Source organism: Zootoca vivipara, chromosome 6, assembly GCF_963506605.1.
Source record: "Zootoca vivipara chromosome 6, rZooViv1.1, whole genome shotgun sequence".
Lineage (NCBI taxonomy): Eukaryota > Metazoa > Chordata > Lepidosauria > Squamata > Lacertidae > Zootoca > Zootoca vivipara.
In genome coordinates, this window is record NC_083281.1 from 86,742,774 (window position 1) to 86,768,556 (window position 25,783).

The following is a 25,783-nucleotide window of genomic DNA, read 5'->3' on the forward strand; positions in this document are numbered from 1 at the left end:
TTGAGTATGTGAGCTAGTCAGGAATGGTGTTGAGTACAGGAATCCTTTGGGTTGGAACCAATCAGTTTTACTCAGAGTAGGTTAAAATCAACCCATTTAAATCAACAGTTCATGTCCATTATCTTCATGCAGAACTAGCATTAGATAAACCCTCTTGAGATTTGAGCGTTTCTCCATGTTACGCAGAAAACGGATTTTGACCCATTTCTCTCTCTCTCTCTCTCTCTCTCTCTCTCTCTCTCTCTCTCTCTCTCTCTCTCTCTCTCTCTCTCTCTCACCTCCATTTCAGTTCCCACATGGGGAAATCTAGAAGGGTTTGCTTCTTGAATAATGCATGTGGAGCAACTGACAGGACAGGAAGTTTGCTCTGTTTTCCCTCTAGTGAGGCACAAAAACCTTGGAGAGTCCTGACTAAAGGATGGTGAGCATGTTTTTCAGCTATTGCAGTTTGTTACATGGCTTCCTCCAAATGCTGCCAAACAACAGTTATGATGTCTGAACTTAACACCTTTAAAAATACAGCATCCCCTTTGAAGAGTACACATTTAAGCTAAGTGAAATTTCATTAAGGGGTGGTTTTCTTTATTGTCCTTGGCATTCATCTACAAAGCAGCTTTGCGTACTTGTTCACTGCCTGCGCCAAGATGTAGTAATAAAACACTGGGAATAATTCAACATTATTGTTCTTTGGACATTTTTTCTAAAACAACAATAACATGCATCCATAAAGCAGGCACAAGGGCCCTCTATTGAATTCGCCTTTTTTTCTTTTTCTTTTTTTTTTACAAACACAGTTTGCTTAGGAATCTTGACAGATCTTCATTCTCTCACTAACAAGTAAAGGAAATTAGCCAGCTTAAAAAATCCCTTAAAAACCCACAAAACTCCCACCCAATTATAATTCATTTTTTTTAAAAAAGTGTCAATATGACACTGCCTCAAGAATAGAAAATAAAGTATTTACAGCTTTACAGAAAGGGGGGGGGGAACGAGGTCATCACAATTCATGTCCAGCATTTTCACATTTTTTTTCCTGACAAGCTTTAAATCTGGTTGCTACGGACAGACAAGACTAAATGCACATCTAGAGGTGTCACTGTCTACTAAAGCCAGCAGCACTGACGGAAAGAAATGCAATACGAAGGAAACTGCACTCTTAAGGGACTGATCCATTCGCGAACTCACCCTGATGCTCCCTCAGATGTAATAAAACCTCATATTCAAAATGTGATTAGAAATTTTTAAACTCAGGTTGCATATGATAAAAAAGATACCTACCAACCACCACCTTAACCACTACTATTCTGTTCTATCATTATTCTTACACAGGTAATCCCCACATACCTCTAACACATACAAATAATAATTGCTTACTTGAGTACCCACCTAGTCATTACAAAATGAACTATTTTGTTGATGCCCTCAGTGTTGACCAGTGAAGCCTCATCCCCTTACCCACTTATACAACCATACAAGAACCAGTTTCCCCTGCCCATGCCTACCCACTACTCTACCTTGAGCATGCCAGCCAATAAAAGCAAACACATTTGACACATGCTCCTAAAGTTTAAAACACACCCCTCCCCCCAAAGATTAGCAGCAATGAAGTTGGATGACCTTAAGTAAAAACTGCTCAAATTCTCTATTTCAGAAATAGTAATTCCGACAATTTCTGGGCAACTGAAGTTTAGCAGGTACGCATACAACCTGCACTCAGGAGCTGCCAGATTGGGTAGACGGGTCTCCCGATGTCTGGAGAAACTGCAGAGTGAAAGAGCCAACATTCAAGGCTGGCTTCGGGACCCTGAGATGCCATTTATGAAAGTGCCGAGGCCCAACCCTTTGGAAAGGACAGGGCTGCTGGTCTCCTCTCCACCCCACCCCACCCCCCCAAAAGCTGCAAAACTCACAGTCAGAAAAGGGTACAGCTTTGGATAGAAATGGGGTGAAAAGAATAAGTGCTTAGGAATGAGATTCCTTTTCCAAAGCAGGGAGAGAAAGCAATGAAGCGCTTGACCAAAAGTTGCAAAAGCAAGCTTTTTAAGGGTCGCTAAGCAATGGGACATAAAGCTACTAACCAGAAGCAGCAAACTTGAGTTTCAAGCAGCAAATCAGTACAAACACAAAGTGTCCCCTTTTATATTGCATCTCCCACTCCCCCCCTTTTTTTGCATGGATGGGAATATAGTAAAGCTCCCCTTCTGAAGCCAAACACTTCCCCACCCAGGAGTGTTTCCTTCACAGGACAGACGTGTTCATCTGCCTAGGTGCCAGCCATCACCTTCAGCAACCCAAAGGGACAAGAAAGCACTCCGGAGACAGGGGGAAGGAGCTCACCAGCCACATAACAGCTTTTGCTAGGGGTTGATCTGTAGGCGTGGTGGGAGGTTTCTTCTCCTAGCATTTCGTGTCATTAAGAAGCGTTTTACAGGAGAGATAAATATCTGACACCCACACCCACACACAGCAGCTTTGCCAGAAGGGTGATTGTGCCTCCAAATCTGGGCAGCATAAAATGGTACCATGTTGGCAAATACATGATATCATTTTGTCCTGGATAACAGCAAGTGATCTGGACCAAGAAGAGGCTGGTTCATGGCACCAACCCCATCTGACAAATAAACGCCAGGTGCTTGTGTTTAAGCCACCAAAGGATAGAGTGGGGGGCTAGTCTCACTTGCTTTTTCAGAAAAGAAAAGCACATGGCAGTTATACTTTAGTGTCAGACAATACAATACTGTACTCTTGTTGTTGTTGGGTGTTTTTTTTTTTAAAAAAATCCACATCTTGTAATACTTATTTTCAGTGTACCTGAAATACAGGTGCAGGACCTGACATGCTTCAAGACATCTAAAGTTGTGTTCCTTGCTGAGGGGTCTTGGGAAAGGTAATGCCACTCACCCTATAATTTAGTTAACACTGATTCTTAGGATGGTGTGGAAAGCTATCACGCTCCAGGCTTCAGAGAGCAGCACAAAAATGCAGTCCTTCCTCAACAGTAACTTTTTGAGAGGGAATCATTTGATGGCTAAAGTACAAATGAAGGGGGAGGATGAAGAAAAGAGGGAGGGGAGGGAGAAAGTTTGGAACCAAAGGATCACTGGGAGCAGATGCAGCAGTAGGAAGCTCCCTTGGCCAAAACAAGCTCCACAAACAAGTAAAGGTGTGCAAAGTGAATGCTCAGCTTTCTTCCCAACCAGAGATAGAAAAGCCCAGCAGTGACCTAACATTCCATACAAATAAGGCGAACGCTTTGCTTGCTTGGTTTTGCATAGTAATTAAAAAACAGTGTTATTCCCACCCCATCAGACTTTTGCTATTCTTGCCTTGCCACCAAGTCTCTAATAGAGTTCTGGACCTCAGCAGAAAAGGTATTGTACAGGTCTCTGAAAGGATTCTCTCAAGCCACAATTCACATCCCTTCTAACTGCATGAGCCAAGAGCAGGTGCCATTAAAGGGCTAAGATTGGGAGGGGAGGACACTTTCAATCCTGTTCACGCAAGACACTTGTCCTCATTGCTGCTCAATGGTGTCATATTTGCTACTTAGTTGCCATGGGGCCTGCTCTGCCAATTTGCCCAGCACTTCAGTCCAGTGCTAAACTTCCATAGCAATTCATTCTTCTGCTACCAGAAGCTTATTTAGAATCATCATTTTTATATAAAAAGCACTATGATATTCCAGTGGAGCTCAAAGTGGCTCAGCTTGGGGCAAAGGCACAATTAAAATACCATATACATATACTTTTTCTTACAGAACTCCACATCTGTCATTTGTAGAACGGTATAAATGTTTTTTACAGCACCAAATCCTTGGATGGGGTGGGAAAAATACTAGATCAAGTCCTTGGCACCCCCAAGGCTAGGGGCTTTGAAGTCTCTGATCTCTCTGCATTTGTGAAATCTCTTCTTTTTCTGGGTATTCTTCTTCTTCTCTCCTTGCGCCAGAATGTTCTGGTTATTTATCAGCTGACCATTGGCTCAACGTCTCCTTCTCTGTCCAACTCATCCTGAATTTCATCTGTGTTTCCTGAGTCGCTGCTGGCTACCGAACTGGGAGACGGGGAATTTCTGCTGACAAAGAAAAGGGGAGAGAGAGGAAGAGTGTGGTCAGGTCCATCCTCTTAATAAGACGTCTTTCTATGTTAAATAGCGGTAAAAGCATGTTCAACTTGCATGGATGTAAAGTACTGGCTCCCCAGAATGCAAAGTATACGTTGTGGCTTGGACAATACAGTGGTGCCTTGCTAGACAAATTTAATTCATCCCGTGAGTCGCTTCATATAGCGAAAAATTCGTTTTGCGAAGCGGCTCCCATAGGAACGCATTGAAGTGCGGTTTCCCATAGGGTGCCTCGCAAGACAGGGGGGGGGGATTCGTCTTGCGAGGCACCCTATGGGACGAAAAAAAAATGTCTTGTGAAGCGCGCCAAAGGAAACTTCGACTTGTGAGTCTCCATTGAAATCGCAAAACGCTTTCGTTTTGCGAGTTTTTCGTCTTGTGAGGCATTTGTCTAGTGAGGTACCACTGTACGTTTGCTGCATTTCAAGCATCAACAGTTTTATAGCGACATATAAAACCCTTCGCAGACATTGCAAAAAGTGAGATGACAAATGGAGCAGACAGCACCCTACCGGTAGTACTCTGGACCACTGGGTGCCATAAAGTATATGTCGCTCTTAAACAGTATTGCTGTTAAACTGGATTTTCAAGGTAAACAGTTACATCTTGGGGCCTGTTATGTTTGGTACTTTCAGCGAAACCAGACACCTCAGAAGAGCTAGTCTTCAGATTATTGAATCCCTCCCAATACCTCTGAACGAAAGCTCTCCATCACCATCCCACCTGGGCAAAAAAGTTCTCATGTGTGGATTCTGTGTTACCTTTCAGCAGAGCCTTTAATGAGCCGCCGGCAAGTCTCCATTTGCACATCCAGGCCCCGTTTCATGCTGCACATTTCCATGTACTCGTGGAGGTGGCGATTCATGTCACTCTTGGCCGTGGCAAGCTCAAGCTGCACAGAAGGAGAGGGTCAAGTCAAGTCAAGCAAAGCAAAGCATGAGAACCACCTTGTGCCCTCCCTGCCCATTTTGATGGAATGTTAATATATTACCACAAACTGGCCTAAAGGCTGCTAACAGAAGTGAGCATCGCTACTTATAAAGGAGGGAATAAGCTACCTCCTCATTTTTCTTGACAAAGTTCTGAGCTTATGATATACATAAATTCCAAAAGATTCATGGCAAAGAAGTATCCCTTCACCAATAACATACACAAGCCCTCAAGTTGCACCCAACTCTTCCCTGATTTGCCTATGATTCATACTCCTTTAATTCCTATTACCTTCTGTCATTCTGCCCAACCCAGAAAACTTGTTTCTTGTCTCATGTCCAATTCAACCACACATAGCCCTCATTAGCAAAAAGAGATGGAGAAGGTAACCACCTCTAAAGTTACCCCTCAGGAATAAGGCAAAAGCCTGACCATTTTGATCCATGACCAGCCTGTGGCTGCTCCTCAGATTTAATCATTTGCTGCCCTTAATTAAACACAACCAGGCCACAAAGACAAACAATTCTTAGGCTCCTCATTTCTTACCTCAATCTGTCCTATCGTTTCTTGGTATTCTTTGTCCCTCGTTTTGAAGAAAGATTCTGTTTCATGGATCAAGTTGCCCAAGTTCTCCTCTTGCTATAAAATAAAGAAAATCAGGAAGAGGTGAGCAATGAATTCTGTCACCCAGAACCAGCCAAAGAGCCAGGCAATACTGTAGATCCTATCCAGCTCAGTATTGTCTACAATGACTTGCCGTGGCTCTCCAATATTTCAGGCCAGGATCTCTCCCAGGCCCTACCTGGAGATGCTGCAGATTGAACCTAAGACCTTCTCCATGCATTTAGTATATTATGGTAACATTCAAGATCATCTGTTCTAAGATGGTGTCCACTTGACAGAATTCAGCCTAGCAGAGCTTTATGGACAGAAGCTTTAAGTGCAGAAGAATGGTTCAGTCCTGGCTCCATCTGGGGAGCTAGAGGCCTGGAGAGAGGGAGTTGCAGCACTCTGTGCTCAGCTCCCTGAGTCAATTAGCCTTTTATTCCCGATCTCGATCTACAAGGCAAATCTACCCTTTCGTTGTGTAATTTTCAGTTAGAAGGGATTTAAGCCTCTTAAAACCTTTAGAGCTGCAGCATGCTAGGCCTGAACTCTGTAATACTCCACTGATAGCTATACTTCTAACACACAGGCACATGGTTATATGCAAATAATCTGTCACTTAATTCCAGCCCATCACTAAAACTGCTTTATCGCCCTGGCAGTTGCAGCTCACTGGAAAGGCGCTTTCACAAATGTATGCCACATTTTGCAACTGTAGCACTTTGGTGTAATCTATCACCGTTTTGCAGTGACAGTCCACGAAATGGAAAGGAACAACTTAACATGCGCTCCTGGCAGTCAGTATAAGGTGGATTGCTCAAGAGATGTGGCTGCTGAAGTGGCTTTCTAGCCAAGGGGACAAAGCTTCCTACCTCCCACCATCACCACCCTCTATCATGTTACTGACAAAGGGAGGAACGGAGGTACACTGAGAATTTGACCATGAAATGTCAGAGCTCTCCCAGTGTCAAGGCACTGAAGGCTCAAATGCTCAGAAAGGGACACACCCATTAAACACAGAAACTTTTCCCTACAGACTTTATTGAGCAACAGTGATAGGATTCTGTTGCTCTACCCAAACAGTTCAGCAAGCACCAATGGAATAAGAAGCTCAAGGCTCTTCTGAACCAGGCATCCTGAAAACAGAATTTGCAAACCAGTTGACTTGATGCCCTTGGAGAAAGATGTCTAGACCACTCCTTCATTCCTGTCCTCTCATTTTAGCTTAGTGTTTCTGATATGTCAGCTAAATCAAAGTCCCATTCATTAAAAACTAGCAAGACTTTGTTAACTGTGCCTAGCCTGCTTCCTTTGTGACTAACTTCCTGTGCTGCTGCATTTCCTGTGTTTCAATCTCTCTGCTGTTGGCTTTTTAAAAAAGTTACAATTATCAGATATACAACAAGCCTACATTTTTAATACCAAAGCTTGGACAGCTTCCTGTGAAGTCCTTTCTCACTTTGCTCCAATGTTTAAGCGACTTCAGCTTTATTTCTCCAATATGGGACAAATCAAAATCAATTTCTACAGAATCACCAAGTGCCTATCAGTTTAATAAATTTATGCTATGTTCCAGAAGTTATCACCCACTTGTAAGTTGTTGATAAAAGCATAATTTAACTCCCTGGAAAAGACCCTGATGTTGGGAAAGATTGCGGGCACAAGGAGAAGGGGACGACAGAGGACGAGATGGCTGGACAGAGTTCTCTGACCAAACTGCGGGAGGCAGTGGAAGACAGGAGTGCCTGGTGTGCTCCAGTCCATGGGGTCACGAAGAGTCAGACACGACTTAATGACTAAACAACAACAACATAGTAAAAGTGAAGATTCTCAAATTCACAAGCAGTGCTCTTGAGTCCTATATGATCTCATAGCCCCATGTTACTATAGTTGAAGGGAGAGAAGTTAAGAGTTGCTCCCCCGCCCCATTTTCTTTTTTTTACAAACACCACCATTATCATTTAACAAGGCCTTGAGTGCCTGACAACCCTCTGTTTTACAAACAGTCACTGCCTGCAGAAGAACATGTGATGGAAGGATCATGCGGCAACTGAAAAAGCACTGCCATGTGATTCCAGAAACACAGCACAAAACTTAAGAATCCCCAGCAGAAAACCACACTAGTTTCTGGAGTTGTAGCCAATGCTAGACCCATTTAATTTGGTAACCATGACAAACCTGGGTTCCATTATTTTCCAAGGGTCTACTCTGAGTGCAGTAGTTAGGCTAGGACAGAGCTTTCCAAACTGTGTGTTGTGACATGTTCATGTGTCAGCAGCAATGTGTAGGTGTGTTGGAGAATGCTCCCTACGCTCCTGCCGAGGCTGGAAAGAGGTTAGCTTAACCTCTGGTCTGCTAGTAAAAGCTATATTACTGTGTCACGAAATGATGCATGTCTAAAAAGTGTGTCACCAACATGAAAAGTTGGGAAAGCTCTAGACTAGGACCTGGGAAACCACGGCTCATATTCCCACTTGCTCATGAATCTCACTGGGTCTCACCTTGGTCCAGTCACTACCTCTCAGCCTAAGCTATCTCACAGGGTTACTGTGGGGATTAAATGAGGAGGGGGGAGAATAATGTATGTCCCCTTGAGCTCCTTGGAGAAAAAGGTGGGAAATAAATGCAGGGAAAAAATGAGTAATAAAAAATGTTAGCTATAACCCATAATAGAGTCATATAAAAACAGTAAGAGAATTCTGATTGTCATACTCAGAGCAGACCGACCAAAATCAATGGAGGATCGTCAAAACTAACTTAAGTATACTGATTTCAATGCGTCTAATCAGAGTATTAATTAAGACCAAGTATGTCTAATTATTATTATTATTATTTTAATTTTTACTGCAGTGCTAAAGACCATGAAACACTCCCAACCATCTCACTGCCTGCCTTTTAGAGAGATGCTACAATGTGACTTTAAGAAACCTTATTTTTTTCCCTTTAGCATTTTAATTTTCTTCTCTTCTGCAGCAGTTTTATGTTGCCAACAATTTTTAAAAAAATGTTTTAAAATTGTGTGCCACTAAGATACGTTAATAAAAAGGTGGGATACAAAAAATTTAATGTATAAAAACATATGTATGCTAATATTACACAAAATACGCCATAAGGAACAATTAAGTTGTACCATAAGAAATACATGTGTGTTGAGATGATGGTGAGCTGAAGGTGGGTGGAGAAAACATAAAAATGTAGCCAACACCATGACAAAGCTTTAAACTCCATGTTGGTTTTTTCCTGCACAATCAAAGGAGCCTCAACAACACAACTTCAGGTGCAGATCAAAAACAATCGCCTGTCAATTATAGAGCAGCAAGTAAACCAATCTTTGCAAAAGTGGCTATTTTTATTCTCCAACAGAGAAGATGTGCCAAATTCTAACACAATGGAGGCTTTTGAAAATTTGGATTTATGCTGTTGATGATAAGAAGTCATTACTTTAAAAAACCTTTCCATAAATCAGTCACAATCTTACTTCTGAAGAAGCTAGAGAACCATCCCACGAAGAGCCCAGATCCAAAACTCACCTCTCCCTGGAGCTCAATCGATGGATTACAGTTGGTGAAGTCTTCCCAGAGGAGCAAAGTATCCTCATTCTCCTCCCACGTCAAACTGTCACAGTCATCATCAAAATCGAAGGTTTCACGCCTGACAGGGAAATATTATATATATATATATATATATATATATATATATATATATATATATATATATATATATATATATATCATTAAAAATCCTTGTAATCCTTCTTCAAAACAAGCTTAGGAGACGGTATTAGCACTAGAACACACACATAAAGGTATAGGATTTTGATGTGGCTATCTCACCCTCTGCTGAAAAGAGGCTCCACATCTGCCTTTTATTCTGCTGCAGGATAGATGACTTGAAATTCTAAGCTAATCTTAGTGTGACAGTTCAACTGTTCCCCTCCAGGTGGTGCTGCACATCAAAACAACAGTCCAGAGCTCTACACAAAGGTTCTAGTGTACGAATTAAAAAGATTTCTGCCCATCACTAACAAAAGATACAAAATGCCCAAGACGTACACATGTAATTAAAAAATCATGCTTTAAAGCAGTGAAAGGGTGGGCAGTTTCACCAACCACCTATGATCATTGTTCTGTGCTGCTTTAGTTTCATATGCCGTACAACAGGGATTGGCAAAAAAAAATTAGCCGCGGGGGGGGGGGGAGTATTCCTCTTCCTCACCCCCCACCCCCACCCACTGTGCTTACCTTCCCTGGCCGCCACTGCTTCTCGTGGGTAGGCAGAGCGAGTTCGTGCACTCCGCTCCCTGGCCCACAGGAGCACCAGGGCAGCGGTGGCGGAGGGAAGATGAGCGGCGCGAAAGAGCTGGCTCCAGAGAGGGGCTGCTGAAAATGGCGCTCAGCCAGCCCCCTTCCTCCTCTAGGCAGGGCAGGGGAAGCCAGGAGGAGGGAGGGGGCAGGTGGCGCCGTGGTGTGTGTGAGGGAAGGGGGGGATGAAACGGCGCAGGGGGGAGAAATGGCGCAGGCCGAACGAACAGAATCCCCACACCGATCCACGGACAGTCCGCAGGCCGGATCCTGAAGGCAACTGGGCCTGACCCGGACCACAGCCCTTGGTTTGCAGACCCCTGCCGTACAATAACCATTACTAGAAACTGGGGGGCCCTGATGGTTTCATCATTAATCCTGCCCCCTCCCCAGATTCTCTGCACCCAATTTTGAAGTCTCCAGGGGATAGAGCTGCATGTGGGAGCTGCACAGTGAATGAGGAGTCACAGAAGCTCATTTAGGTAAGATCCAAGAATAATGTTATCCATTTATGGCTCTGATGTCTAAATTGGAAGTGGTCTTATACACAAGTCTGACTCTTGATCCACTTAGATCAGTATTGTCTGAATAGATGGGTGGCAGCAGTTCTACACCGTACCAAGCAAGACTCTTTTCCCAGCTCTACCTGGGGATGCCAAGAAGTGAATGTAGTGACTTCTGCAGGTAAAGCAGGTGCTTTGCAAGGACCTTTGGACTACAAACCTGTAAGCAGTTAAATGCCGTACAAATGAAGTAATGCAACAGCTCTGATCACTAAGTAAGTAAACATTACTAAGGCAGTTCCAGGGAACAGATCACATCAAAACTGATGCCTTTTATGGAACCAATTTGGACTAGCCAAAGAAACACAATCAAGCTTGAGAAGTTACATCTAGTCAAGGTCACAAGGCAGTGATGCCTGAATTTTCAGCTAAAAACTAACAGGATGAAACTTTTACATTAGCTTCTTTTACATTAGCTTCTTTTAAAGAATTGCCTGAGAGGGGACTGCTTGATCCCATCCTCCTGGAATCTTGTGGCTACTCCACAATGGCAGACATTTTTGTCTCCTGAATTCATTTCCTTCCCAGCACAGCATATATAAAGCAGGAAGTCGAGGTCAACACTTCATCTTATGACGAATGGATTCAAAACTTGGCAGGGGACTGGAAGAGACAGCGTGGGAGCACATGCCAACTTCTAAAATCGGCCAAGCCTCCCAGTTTAAAACTACTGCTTGCCTTCAGCTGCATTTATTTTGCAACCATGGCTATTTGTATAATCGGAATAATTTGAACCCTCTTACGAAAAGACACAGCACTAATGCAATTGTCGTTCATTAGGGGTTTTAGAAGGGATTTCTTTTCACTTCCAACAATGCAATGGACTGTCCTATTAGGTTTATAGCCAGAACTGTGAAACCTTGTCCACAGTGTCTAAACCCAAAAGATTACTTGCAGAGTGTCCCAAAGAATCAGCCCTCAGTAAGCCACATTCAAAATAAACTGCAGGATTTCTGGGTGGGCTTGCAGATGCAGAGGTTGTACTCCATCACTGCCGTAGTCCAAGCATGTAGCATTTTAAAAGTGTGCAGCAAAAGGTGATATTGGCACATGCCATTCAAAATAAGAGCTGGAACAAATCCCACGTCCAAAAAACATGCCACAGGCGTGGGACTCCTACGTAAGGCGCATGGCATGAATGAGAGCTGCTAACTCCAGATCCTTCTGAGGGGGGGTGCGTATGCACAGTGACCTGGAAGTTTTGCTTCTTGAAAGAGGCAAAGTGTTTAAAAGCATTGGCTCTATAAAAACAGTCATAAAGACCAGCATTATGATTACTAAGCAAGAGTTTCACTTGGGGACATAATTTCTGAGTGACAAAGACTCTTATATTTTATTGGCATTTAAGAAGAGGGCTGCAGGGTGGAGTCATGATGGATTCCAGTAACAGTATGTATAAGCTACCGATCCTGCCTAGCTCATTTTCAGCAAGCTTCCCTCCTACTGGATAAGAAGGGTTGCAGAAACAACAGCGCATGCAGTGCAATGTAGGCTGTCCAAAAGTGTGTGTTGTGATGCCCCTGTGTTAGGGTTGCACTTACAGCAAAAGGCTGCAGGCCCTCTTGTCAGCTAGTCTTGCTCATCTTATTGCAGCACTCTCTGGAAAATGCTACAGGCAGCCCATCAAACTGTAGCTTCAGCAGAGAAACTACATCCCTCAGTCCTGCTGAATGGGAGAGGACAAGAGTAGAGCTTAACTGGGGAGGGCTCTGTGTGTGTATTATTATTCTGGAGAGAAAGGTATTTTCAGGTATCTAAAATTCTGCATATAGATCCCCACCCTTTTCATTTTCTTTTTGAAAACCAAGTTGTTTCTGGCCATGATGAATGCAAAGCATAAAACTGGAAGTGTGTAGGCAATTGCCACCAGGATCTTAAGAGGTGGCAGGGAGTGAAAAGCTAATATTTCCAGCAGACAGGCTTGAGTGCCCTGCACTCCTTGTTACCCTCGCTGTGATATGAAGACTATCTTAGCTGTATTTAGAACAGAGTTAGGGAACCTGATGCCCTCCAGATGTGGTTGAACTACAACTCCCATCTTTCTATGATGGCTGGGGCTGATAGGAGCTGGAGTCCAACATCTGGAAAGCACTTGGTTCCCCATCTGTGCTTTAAAAGATTAGACATATTCATGGAGGATAGGCCTATCAATAGTTATTAGCTAAGACAGCTATCTGGAACCTCCATGTTCTGGAAGCAGTGGCCCTCTAGTTACCAGTTCCTGGGGGACAAATTGGCCAAGTTTTCCTGGCTTTGAGTATTGCTTGTGGATTTTCCCAGAGGCTAGCCAACAAGAGAAGCAGGATGCTGGAATAGATGGGCACTTGGTCTGCTCTAGCAAGGTTACTCTTATGTTTTACCAGCAGAAACAGAATTGTGCAAAACAAGAAGATCTATGCAAGTTCTCTGATTTGCATGATTAAAAGCTGCAAAATCCTACTTGCCTCAGTGAAGAACAGAAACTACCTCGAAGCCATATTTTGATATCTCCCCCCTTCCAAGGGCCACAGCCAAAAGGATGCCAAGACATTCCCCAGCCTCTGAAATACTCACAGCTGATTAAACATTCTCTTCATTTCATCCGTGATGTTCAGAGAACTGACTTCATCATCCGAAAACCGGGCATTGTCTGGATCCTGCTCAGAGAGGTCATCATCCGACACGAGTTTCCGCTCTTTCTTCTTGGAAGCCACCTGAATTGGAGAGAAGGGCAGTGACTAGAAGGTTCAGGTGAGCTGCTGCACCAAGAAGGGGCAGAGATAAAGAAGGAGAGGTATGAGGTGGGGGGAAACATTGTGAGCCATCAGCCACCCCCACCCCACTTCCAATGGTTTGAGTGAGCAAGTGACAGCTGACACAGATTCATTAAATCACAAGTGTTACAGGTGGCAGAACACACAGCACAGGGAAGCAGATTGAGACAGCACGCGGCAAAAAAGCAAGCTGCTAGCACTTCAGACGGGCCATGCCTCAGTGGCACAGCCGTTTGGGCTACTGTCAGCCATGCGAAGGCTAGGAGGATGACGCACAAGCGGTTGGAGATGCTCAAGGTGACAAGCTGGAGAGCAACAGGCACCCCTTGGCGGTCCCCTGCCTGGCCTCAGCTAACAGTGACAAGGGGAGCTAGGCTGTGTCATACAGCTAGGAAGAAGAACCCCGAGTCTGCACCATTTTCCACCTAGAAGCAGAGCTAGTCAAGCACCAGTTTTGACAGGAAAACAGAATGAAATTGGAGGAAGGAGTTTGGAAACACAAAGAAATGTCATTTCAAATATCCATCCACCATAAACAAAAGTGGATCACAACTATCAAAGAGAGTTATAATCGGTAAGCATATATGAGTGAACTGATTCATTAATACGACTCTGGGGTGGTTTTATGAATTTTGTTTTATTGGTTTGAGGTTGTATGGGACAGTGTACTCCTTGGGATTTAATAATGGATAGCAGAATAATCAGGGGCAGAAATACTAAGAGGAGGGGCAGGGTGCCCTGCGGTGATGGCCTGTCTCCTACTCCCTGGACTGCTCCAAAACCTACTTGTGGATGGAGGTTTTCACAGCTGCCTACACACTTGCAATGTTCTCCTTCATGACAGCTAACTGTTTGTTTTCTCCTAGAGCTCTCCCAGGGTCAGAAAAAAAATCTGATTTTTATTTTATAAGGAACATAAAAACCAAGTGGGACATCGTAATGCATTTTTGTGGTGTCTCAAGAGGACCTTCAGACACACAAGCTTGCTCTTATAATTTATCTGAAGACTTCTAAAGAGAATGAGGTCTTAATGTTGCTGTGTGAGACCCAAGGCCTGGTGACACCTGTGCAGACCTTTGTAGATGCAAGAACACAACTCCCTGCTTCAGTTAGATTATTCCCAACATGGGAACAGAGCACATGAAACTGGGATGCTCTCTACAGAGGCTTGGCAGCTGGCCCCATGATTTATAGTGGGAATCCTGAACAGCAACTCCAAATCCAAAACACAGCTCCATCTTTCTCTAGCAGAGTCATGTTCTCCACAGGACGGGACGGAGCCTAATCACCTGGAATATCTTGGAAACGTCTTCAGAGTTGCGCTGCTGCGCTACATCACACAGTTTGGCTGTGATATCGATTCGTCGGCAGATGTCCATGTCCACCTTCATGGCTTTTTCTTGGATCTTTGTGTCCAGGTCTGTCATAGGCTGCAGGAAGGACAGCAGTGGATTATCTTCCATTAATACAGTTCAGAAGGTAAGAAGGAGATGACCTACAGTATCTCCATCAATGCAGATCACGCCAGCCTCCATATTAAATGCTGCCTGGTTTCCAGGCATGCTAAACATCCAAGGGACAGCAGCATTTGGGGTAGGTAGTCAAGACAACCACAAGTTGAACACTGATTTCTAACAAAGGCAAATGTTCAAGGAAGGTTACGGTTTAAACAAACTCTCAACCCAAAGCCTTACATTGGCAATGCTATTTATTTTATGTAATGTACATGGAAAAACTTATTTCAGAAGTCCCCCACATATGTGGGATGCAGGTTCTGTTTTATGTAGAAAGACAGATAGTACTTCATGTCAGAAAATTCACCTAGCTACTTCACACTAAAAATAGTTTCTCTTACAGGACAATGATATAATTGAATTCCAACATCTTTCAAGAACTTACAAAATGAAACCTGGCACATATATGCCCCCAGAAAGTACCGTAATGGGCGTTTTAAAAAAATATTACAACCTAAAATATCTAATTCTAGGAGAATAGGGACCTTCCAAATTTTCTAATCTTGTTCAGCAGATTTTCACTTCCTAGGTGTGTGTGTGTGTGTGTGTGTGTGTGTGTGTATTGTTTTGCTGCTTATTATTTGCAGTTCTGAGCTCCTTTAGGAGGAAGAACAGCACAGAAATGTAAGAAATTCAGTGGCTATAAATGGAGGAACATTTCCTAAATATTCTGTAACTGTGTTTTTTTGCACTACTTAAAAATCCACACACACAGTCTCTCTAGAGAAAAGCATCTAGTTTCTTAAAAAAAAAATCCAAATCTGACCATAGGCAAATATTTATTCCACATACAATACTGGTAAACATAGAACATAGAATCCTAGAGTTGGAAGAGACCCCAAGGGCCATCCAGTCCAACCCCCTGCCAAGCATCAAAGCACTCTTAACAGATGCCTGTCAAGCCTCTGCTTCAAGACCTCCAAAGTAGGAGACTCACTCCACCACACTCCTTGGCAGCAAATCCCACTGTTGAACCGCTCTCACTGTCAGGAAGTTCTTCCTCATGTTGAGGTGGAATCTTCTTTCTTGTAAAAAACTTTTTTAAAAAACTACACTAGGGATAAGGACAATGTTTTACACCTCATACCTTTCCATTATGGAAATGTCTCTTAAGCAATCATTTCTTATCCATTTCTTATCCGAAAAACCTTACACTACTCTCCATGAAATTCTGCAGCTTCTGCTATCTACACAAGATGTAGATTTTTCTGTATTCCCTCACCTTTAGTTAGACTGTGCTCTGACTGGGCTGCTGCTCTCTGCACACACTAAGGTTATTATTTAAATCTATTAAGTTTTAACAGTCAATAACTGTGCCACCTATAAATTACAAAGATAAAAGAATTATGCCCTGCATGTTTACATCACGAAAATTGCGAGGTAAACTCAACTGAGATCATGCCAACCTTTTTACAGTTCTGTTGCCCTAGAGCCACTTTGTGGAGCACAATGACACATCACACCTGGCCAAAAGAATGGATTTCCCTCATAAAAAGGAGAGTGCAAATACTTGTGTCCATTGACATTTTCTTTGGAGTCTGACATTGAGAACCACAATATGCACCAACAGGTTCTCTCCCCACCCCCCACGGTTTTTATAAGAAGCCAGGGCAACATGCTTTTTATATGTCCCAGAGAAATGTTTGAAGTTCCCAACTAAAAACAATACTACAGAGGGGGGTGGAGGAGAGAGAGAGAGGAGGGCTGGGGTAGCTCTGCTGTTGAGCCAGGATAAATGTGAGCAAGGCCTTAAAGTGAAAAGTATAGAAAATCAGGAGTGGCTTTTCTTCATGTGAACTAGAATCTTTGTGCACTCAGTTCCCTACATCAGCTAAATAGTTGTCACATAAACAAGGTTTCTCATGCTTTCTGCCTGTTCTGATTGGCAGGCCACACTTTTGACAATTCAAGTTTCCAAAGCAGGAAGCTGCTTTCTGAAACCACTCCCTAAAATGGCATTCACAGTTCTAAATATGCACAGTTTACTCAATATGCTCAAATGGCAGGCTTGAAACTAAGTGACCCAGCAAAGTAGATCTGAACTAGAGTTTCTGAAATCATTTTGGTTATATGAAACTGAAAGGAGTATTTTTAGCATTTTTCTAACTGATGGCACCTGCATGGTGCTTCTTCAAACCAGCACTTAATGGGAAAGCCTAAACCCTTTAAAGAACATTCTTTCCAGAGGTTGCAGCACTGGAGGGGTGGGGGAAAGTACCCAGCACTGCTAGCTGGTGTGAAGCCATCGGGGAACACTCAGGGTTGTGTGATAAGCAGCAAGTTAAATGCATCTACACAGACCAGACAGGAAGCAGGGAGAGGACAAGGGAATTGGTCTGATGCATTAGATCATACAGGGCAGCCATAATACTAACTGCAAGCAGCACTTACTGAAATCATAACTTTTTCATTAATGAAGCTATGAAGATGACCCCCCCCCCTTAAACCTGATGCAACTCAGCCTGCCAGGGTACTTACATCACTCATCAGACCCTTGAAGACAACAAGTTCAGCTTTTAGTCTCTCAATCTTCTCATTTAACTCTTCTTGGAGGGCTTCAGCTTCTTGTGCCTCCTAGAGGACAAATGGTACAAAGAATTGTAGTGCAGAAGGAAGGGCACAAGCTGCAGACACAAAGCTCTAAAGAAATAATCAAATACAGATCCGGCAGCTAATTTCAGTTTGCTCCTATCTTGTGGATCAGCCTCACTAACTCCCAGGTAAGCCATGGAGTGGAAAACGGCATGTGGTCCTCTGGGTCCCCACAGTGATCTATCCCAGATGCCTCAAATACTGTAATAAACATTATCTCTGGATGTTGGAAGGTCAACAATGTGAATTAGATCCACATAAGTAGCTGTGACCATCTTAGCTGCTAATGAAGAGCTATGCCATTAGGCAACCCACACCTCTGGACTGCCAGCTTTATTGATTTATCAGATTTCCAATGCATCCTTCACCATAACACCCTAGAGTGAGCTACAACAATTGAAAATACAATCAGAAAAACAAATCAAATTATTACAATTATAAAACTGTTCTTAATGCAACCAGACAATATAAATTCAGTGAAAGAGGTGGGTCTCACAAAACAAAATGTCTTAACGATCAAATACTTGGATTACGATATGCATCATCAGCATATAACAAATGCTGTACAATTAAGATGCTTAGATGCACCTCTGTGGGGAAGGAATTCTACAATTTAAGGGCCACCACAGAGAAAGCCCTATCTCAGGCTACCACTGAGGATGGTGGAATTATCAAGAACCCCTGTCACACCCCACAGTTCTTAACACCTGAGAAGGCTAGTAGAGATGGAGACAGTCTTTCAGATATTTGGGGCCTACATCCTTTAGAACAGGCATCCCCAAACTGTGACCTTCCAGATGTTTTGGCCTACAACTCCCATCATCCCTAGGTAACAGGGCCAGTGGTAGGGGAAGATAGGAATTGTAGTCCAAAACATCTGGAGGGCCCAAGTTTGGGGGTGCCTGCTTTAGAACAATGAAGTTGTTCTTTTATTGCTGAAGTGTCACTGGCTACTAGGAATCAAAGTCCTCTTTATAAAAAAAATTGGAGTTCTTTATTATCCTGTAGTACAAGAGCACCTGAGAACTAGTATCCCATTTAGTGTCTGATTTTTTACAAATGAAGTGATATACACACCTGGTCATTAATCCCAGGCAGACCCTAACCCCAGGCCACAGGCAGCTCATGAAGCCAGCTGGGCACCAATAAAAATAAGAAATGGCCCCTATCCACCTTTGAAGAAACACACACATTTAGGTGCTCTCCGAAACCTACCTCTTGGAGAGTCTCTACCATTGATTCCAGATTCATTCGCTTTGCCAGTTCCTCCTCCCATCTGAAAAAAGAAGAGTTGTGAATTATAGATAAGAGAGAAGTATGTGACAATGGCACTCTAAAAAAGCACAGCCCAAGTTGGAGGGAGCATTACGAGCTCTGAACCCAATTTCAAATTGGAAGATCTGACAAGCAGTTGTCCTGGCCTGTTTTCCTTGCTGGTCACAGATTGTTACATACTGCCTAAAGCCAGCCTTCTCCAACTTTAGGCCCTTTAGATGTTTTGGTCCACAACTTCCACAAACCCTTCCATAAGCGCTAGTCAGCATGGCCATAAGATGCTGGGACTGATGGGAGTTGTGATCCAAACATCTGGAGGGCACAAAGTTGGAGAAGGCTACCCTAGGTTAGGGCGAATGCATGCCCTACCCCAGAATTAAAATACAGTACTGAACCTCACTTATTGGAAAAACTTTCCAGGAATACAAACATGTTCAGTACAAACATGTTAACCTCCAAATGATCATATCTCATAATAAAGGACACTCTTTTAACAACTTCATAGGTGAAGTGAAAGCCTGCCTCCTCCTTCAAGCACATTGGCAGCCCAAGGCACCAGGAGCTACCGCTGACTCCATCAGATAAAACATTCTGCAGAAAGCTTCCCTTAAGCAAGCCTCAGGAATGCATCAGGTCACGTTTGCAGAGACCTTTTGCTCCACAAATCCCTCAGCAGAACTGCTGGAGAACTTGAAAGCTTGGTTACAAAACTATGATTGACGACTGCCATTAGACGTCTGGAAAAAAGCATCAACACAAGGATGATTAAAATACTCCCAACAGTCTAATTAAAAGCACAGTATGAAATTACACTTGTTTACTTATCCAATTGGCTAACATTAACAAGCTTAAATTGGTGGAAGAACAGAAAACACAAAATGTACCCACAACACTTCATCAAAACTACAAAAGTTTGAGAACTGTTCCTGTGTCATTTGCTGACAGATTCATACAATGATTTGTCAGCATTCCCATTTCCAAAGCAATCTAGTGATGTTTGTGTTTACCATTCAACCACATCCCACTGAACTATTTCCAAAAGCAGCTTCTTTGCAGAACCAACATTTCACAAGTCGTAACACACACACCCTTAAGGGCTGCATTTAGAACACAGCCACATGCCAAGGGGATCATTTCAGAAGGGGACAACAAAGGCAGCTGTTCTGCTGTCATTTTCCACCCTAATCCTTGACAAACTGCACCTGAATGTGTGTTTTCCTGAAGCAGGAGGAGGAACTCTTGTGAACCACAAGCATTATGTGCAACCCACAATGGCCATCTTTACTTTTTGTCTGCAGGGCAGATCTACTGGCATGAGGTGAAGTCTCCCTAATAAGCAATTGCACACTTGAGCAGAAAGATATTTCTAACCTTGCTTTTCAACACCAGCCATTTAAAATATTGGTCATGGGGTTTGTTTTTAACACATGTGTTTTTAGACTTCAACTCTAGTGACCCTGCTTGTACACAAGTTACTGGTTACCAGGGTATTTATATATAAGAAGCAATGATGCTTTTCCAAATCTGCATCCATCTTCTGACCTGCAGGAAATATAGGTAAAGGGACCCCTGACCATTAGGTCCAGTCGTGACGGACTCTGGGGTTGCGGCGCTCATCGCGCTCTATATAGACCGAGGGAGCAGGCGTACAGCTTCCGGGTCATGTGGCCATCATCACAAAGCCACTTCTGGTGAACCAGAGCAGCACATAGAAACGCCGTTTACGTTCCCGCTGTAGCAGTACCTATTTATCTACATATGAATAACTCTACTTACGAATGTTTCTACTTACGAACGGAGCTCCGTCCGCCATCTTGGATGTGGTTTAGATAGGGTTTTTGCGAATTTTTTCTCCCAATGCATTCCTATGGGATTCAACTTACAATTTTTTTCGACTTACGAATGTGTGTTCAGAACGCATTAAATTCGTAAGTAGAGGTACCACTGGACTTACACTTACATGCTTTCGAACTGCTAGGTTGGCAGGAGCTGGGACCGAGCAACGGGAGCTCACCCCGTCATGGAGATTCGAAGCACCGCCCTTCTGATTGGCAAGCCCTAAACTCTGTGGTTTAACCAACAGCGCCACCCGCATCCCCGCAGGAAATATACTTGGAGGTAAAAAAAATAAAATGTCATTCTAGACAACAGATTTAGAGATAAATAGTTGAGTTATTTTTCCAAATCATTTACACAAGGTATTATTGATGAGATCATTACAATTTTACATGCCAGGTAGGATGTTGTACCTCCAGTACTTAAACTGATAGTATCAGTTACTGCTCTCAAAGGCTTATCTTCATTGATTTCAACTTCTTGAACTACAAGGCGGAGCAAGAGACAGACAAACTGGTATTTGTAAAAAAAATAAAAAGCAAAAGCAAAACGTTAGGTAGTTCCTTCCCCAGTACTTGAGTCATTTTAAACAAGTGTCATAAAGTTATGACAAATCACTGTCCTGTCATAGTCTGCAGGGTGTTTGCTAACCACAATCACACAAGCGGAGCTGTAATAAATTTCATTATCTTTGTTTAAACCTAGTTAATTTGCTTTATGAGGTGGAAGGGCCCAATCCCAGTTTAATTGACTTAACAACATGCTTTCCTGGTGGCACAGAGCACAGATGAGGAACCTCAGGCCCAGGGGCTAGATTCAACCCTCCAGGCCACTTTGTCTGGTCCCAAGCCCTCACACCCTCCAAAGCTGCACCCCTTGCCAGACTGTCCTTGTACCCTACTTAAATGTTTTTGCCTGGCTGGAGTATGTCCTTAAACTCTAATAATGCCTCTGGCTCGCCTGAATGGAGGATAGAGAGGGAAATGTAAGGGTGAAGAAATATGTTGCCTTTGCCAACCCCTCTTATGTGGCCTCCAAAAGGTTTTCCAGGTGAAAATGGGCTGAAAAAGGTTCTGCGCCCCTGGCATACAGTGATGGAGTCAAGTCATATGCATGCTGTGAATGTATACATTTAAAGAACAATCCAACCCCCCCTTCAATTTGTTCTTGGCTTTGACTGTTTCTCCCATGACACTGATTAATTTCATACCGGCCCTGTGTGAACACATTTAAAAACCAAAGTGGCTCATCTCCCTGGTGGTAAACCAACTCCTGTAGTCTTGAGTCTAACACGAGAACACAAATTAAAGCAACCCACCAGCCTTGCTCCTTTCAGATTAATATGTTAAAATAGGTAAGGCTAGAGTCATGATATACAGATCCTATTCACAAACAAATATTGTTAAAAGGGATTCTGAAACAATCCACCACTGTTGCTGCTAGAAGCATCACAAGCAATATGATGGGGGAAATGCTTGCAGCTGACTATGTTCTTTAGCCATTCCTATAAGGCCTCATTCATTGCCAAGAGAGCTTTAAGATGCTGCTGCATCATGTTTCAGCTGTCCTTAAGATATGCTCAAGATCTCAAGCAACCTGAGAGGCCCGGCATATAAGTGGGGCTGCTGTGAAGTAGCCTAAGGAGATGCTGAGGCAGCCATTCTTGATCACACACGTCACCTTCCCCCTTCCAACAAAGCAGAGGAAAATGCCTGACTGCTTCATTAGCATCCCTCTGGCAGTAAGAACATAGGAGCCTGTCCTTCTATTGGTAGGCCCACTTCCAGTCGGTGAGACTGCAAGGTGTCTGGGAAGGCAGCCCAAAGGACAGCAGTTCTCACACTTATGCTGCAGACAGCTGCTCTTCCTAGATTCAAAATTTTCTTGGCTCAAACCTCAGTTCCCACAATGTCCAGCTGCAATCAAGGCAGTACATTCAGCGCTGGAGCAAATTTTGCCAGCCAGAATTTACAGACTGCAAAAATGCCATTAGCAGCCACGTCACAGGCTACTGGGATTATTTTTAAATAAGGTATCAATTCCAAAACATTTAAACGCCGAGCATGATCTAAGCTCCTTCCTCTCTCTAAGGGCAGCTGTGTGTTTTGACTACTCTCAACATTCACATGGCTCATTGTTATAGTTACTGGGAAATGATGGACCAGTCAAGCTGAAGCTAGGAATCCAGCCCTCTGTTTCCATAGGCAATAGGGCATTCCTCACTTATTCCATCACTACAGTCCCAGACCTCAAACTACCTCCAATGTCATATGCTTCTTTGACAGGCTGGGAGGAAGGAAATACTTTTTAGAGGTAGCATAAAAACAGTTACAGTATTACACAGTAACGCAACAAGGCAAACCACACCAAACTGATGAAAGCAGGGTTGACTAAAGAGAAGAGTCAAGGGTTTAACTATGTACTTCAGCCTTAGAAATATTATTCATGAATTGAACTGACTTCTAAAAAAATATGAACAGCGACAGAAGGAATTTTAAAAGGTGGCCATTATGTAAATATTTATCTTGATCTGGAGTTTCCATAAATACTCACTTCCTTTTGCATTAGTTTGAACCATTTGGTTTAACTCTTGCATCACAATGGGGGATATGAATGCCTACAATGATTCTGGGGTCCACGCCTTCCTTTCCTGTCATTTCAATTGCCCTCTACCTCCCTCCTCCTCTTGCCCCCATTCAGGAGAGGTGTTGAGGCCTGCTGGGGTGTCTGCTCCTTCCCTGTCTGATGGAGCATTTGAAAAACAAGCTTTGATATTTTGGGAAGGAGAGTAGCTCTGGCAGAGCAGCTGCTTTGCATCCAGAAGGCACGAAGTTCAGGCCAGGTGGGAATACTGGAGAGCTCTGCAGTCAAACCTCACGTCCCAATGAGGAACATCCTTGCCCCCATCAGAAGAAACCACATCATTGCTGAACTGCCACAGTGCTTCACCAAAGGGGCTGCTCTCTATTCCAGGAGCTCCTTTCGCCCCCAAGTGATTGGGATGTTCCAGGCCCAGTGGACAGGGACCATGGGGTTTAAAGTTTCCAAGATCATTGTGGCTGGCGACCTCTGTGGGGAAGAACTGCTTGATCAATCAGTTTGCAGAGACACTATTGACAAAAACTACAAAGTTACCATTGGGGTGGACTTGGAGGGTTTTGAGGTGCCTGCAGCTGTGGGACACAGCTGGCCAGAAGTGCTTCAAATGCATCGTGCCTCCACCTACTACCATGGGGCTCAACCTATAATCATATTCGACCTGAGCGACATGGGCTCACTGGGCCATACCAGGCAGTCACTGGTTGATGCCCTGAAGGAGAACAACCCTTCCAACATCATTCTCAAGAAGGATCTTAGCTCTCCAGCAAAGTACAGCTTCATCAAGAGGGATACCCTCAAGGTAACAAAAGAAATGGAGGCTGAATACTGCACTGTCTCCTCACTCACAGATGAGAATGTGCGGGAGTTCTTTTTCCTGGTGGCAGAACTGACCTTCAAGGGCAGTGTGATGGCAGAACTGGAGAGGAGCAGCACGCTCGGGATTGGCGATGCCAAGTGGATCCATAGTGCCGAGTGAGACCAGTACCCGACTGATAAGTGGTGCAGAGTGAAATGTTGCCAGTGATGCAAACTGTACAGATGGGGAAGAAGTTGCATTGGCCTGAACATTTGCACTGAACTTATTTCTATACAAAAGGAAAGTGTTGTTGTTGTTGTTTTTAGTGTTGCCCTTTTTTTAAAAGAAAAGAACAAATAACTCCAGGTTGTTTCATATAGGACCATCACAAGCTGCTTTGTACTAAGTTGAACCATTGGTCCATCTAGTCCAGTACTGTCTACACTGACTGGTGGCAGAGGCTGCCAGGATTTCAGGTAGAGGATCTCCCCAGCCCCACTTGGACATGCTGATGGGGACTGAGCCTGAGATCTTCTTCATGCAAAAAGCAGGTGAGCAATGTGCAATTCCTGCATCACATGGGGGCTAGACTGGAAGACCCTTGGTGGTCTCTTCCAACAATAAAATTCTGTTATTCTATGAGGGGGGATGTGTTAAAGAAAATCTTCCCCCAAAATCCTGCATACCTAGGCAATCTGTGGGGAAACCATGACCTTCCCAGAGAGTGGTCCCATTTTGCTGCCAAACCAAACAGACACCAAACCAACAAGTTTGACATTAGATGGGATGAGGATTATGTCACAGTCACAGACTGAAAATCACCCCTCCCAGGGAGACAAACCATTAAACAATTATTGGGTACAATTTTAAAATGCATCTTAACTGCACATGGAGAGCTAAAGAACATTGTGAAGAAAGGAGGGCAGGCCATGTTTGTTTGCTCCTAATATGAACCAATAGAGAAGTTGGTTCTCAAGCTTCCATGGAATGTGATTATCAGGTACATGCTTTAACCCACATACTAGTGGCAGAATTTCACAGTTCCAATTTCAAGTGATAATTTCAAGGGATGATCGAACATACATGCACACCTACGGTAGATGTTGAAAGGAATTCTTCATTTGGTGAGAGCCAAGTATGAGAGTGTAATAACAGATGTCAGCTTTTCATCTGGACAGGAGGGTTACACCTAGTTTGCTCATCTCTTTGATGAGAAGCATCTAAGGTATTCTGTCATGAGCCCCGCCAGCATTAGACAAAAGGATGAAGAACAAAGAACAGTGGGTGCCAGGCCCAGGTAATTGCACCCTGGGTGGTACCCCCTTGCCCCACAGTCACGGGCTGGAGACACGTTTTTCCACTTGCTGTCCCATGGCAATGCTGCTTGTCTTAAATCGTTTCAGATCTCTTGATGGCCATGTTTTCCCAAGGTGCACCTGACTGGCAGGGTGTGCCGTACTGTTTGCTAATGCTGGCAAGAGATTTTATGTTCCTCATGCTCAAACACAACCAGTTGACTTTGAAATTACTCATGTGTGGGTCTGTAGCAACATGCATACTAATCTCTTTCTTCCTATATCCATCTGAAGAGTCATTTCCCAATCACCAGGGCTGGCATTAATGGTTTTCAGTTGCTGGTTACATCACTGTGGCAACTGCCAAGGATGTCTGATTGGAAATCGTCATTCGAGGGGAACTACATCTCTCATCCTCGTCAATGCCATAAAAAAATATGTCAAAAGGCAACATTTGATGTACTAGTTCCACGAAGTTAAATGATGCAAAAATGATGCCCATAACTAAGATAAAAAGGAATTGTGGAAAATTAGTACCCTCCATCTAGGTAATTTTTGAAGTTTATACCAGCTTGCCTTGGCGCAGAATTCAATTAATA

General features: G+C 43.5%; 1 protein-coding gene and 1 pseudogene across 2 annotated transcripts in view; one reads left to right on the forward strand and one right to left on the reverse strand.

Moving 5' to 3' along the window:
* Window positions 1–243: 243 nt before the first annotated feature.
* The window catches only part of IFFO2 (intermediate filament family orphan 2), a 44,773-nt gene continuing 19,233 nt past the window's right edge, over window positions 244–25,783 (reverse strand). The window contains exons 2-9 of one of the 2 annotated variants that reach the window (XM_035118025.2): window positions 18,597–18,657; window positions 17,268–17,363; window positions 14,565–14,705; window positions 13,076–13,215; window positions 9,189–9,309; window positions 5,599–5,691; window positions 4,884–5,014; window positions 244–4,074 (exon numbers count right to left, since the gene is read on the reverse strand). In XM_035118025.2, the coding sequence (XP_034973916.2) occupies window positions 3,966–4,074; window positions 4,884–5,014; window positions 5,599–5,691; window positions 9,189–9,309; window positions 13,076–13,215; window positions 14,565–14,705; window positions 17,268–17,363; window positions 18,597–18,657 (892 nt within the window). In that variant the 3' untranslated portion in view covers window positions 244–3,965. The remainder of the gene's footprint in view (window positions 4,075–4,883; window positions 5,015–5,598; window positions 5,692–9,188; window positions 9,310–13,075; window positions 13,216–14,564; window positions 14,706–17,267; window positions 17,364–18,596; window positions 18,658–25,783) is intronic. The other variant, XM_035118026.2, reaches the window with a different exon arrangement.
* On the forward strand, window positions 23,377–24,069 carry LOC118085970 (ras-related protein Rab-34-like; annotated as a pseudogene).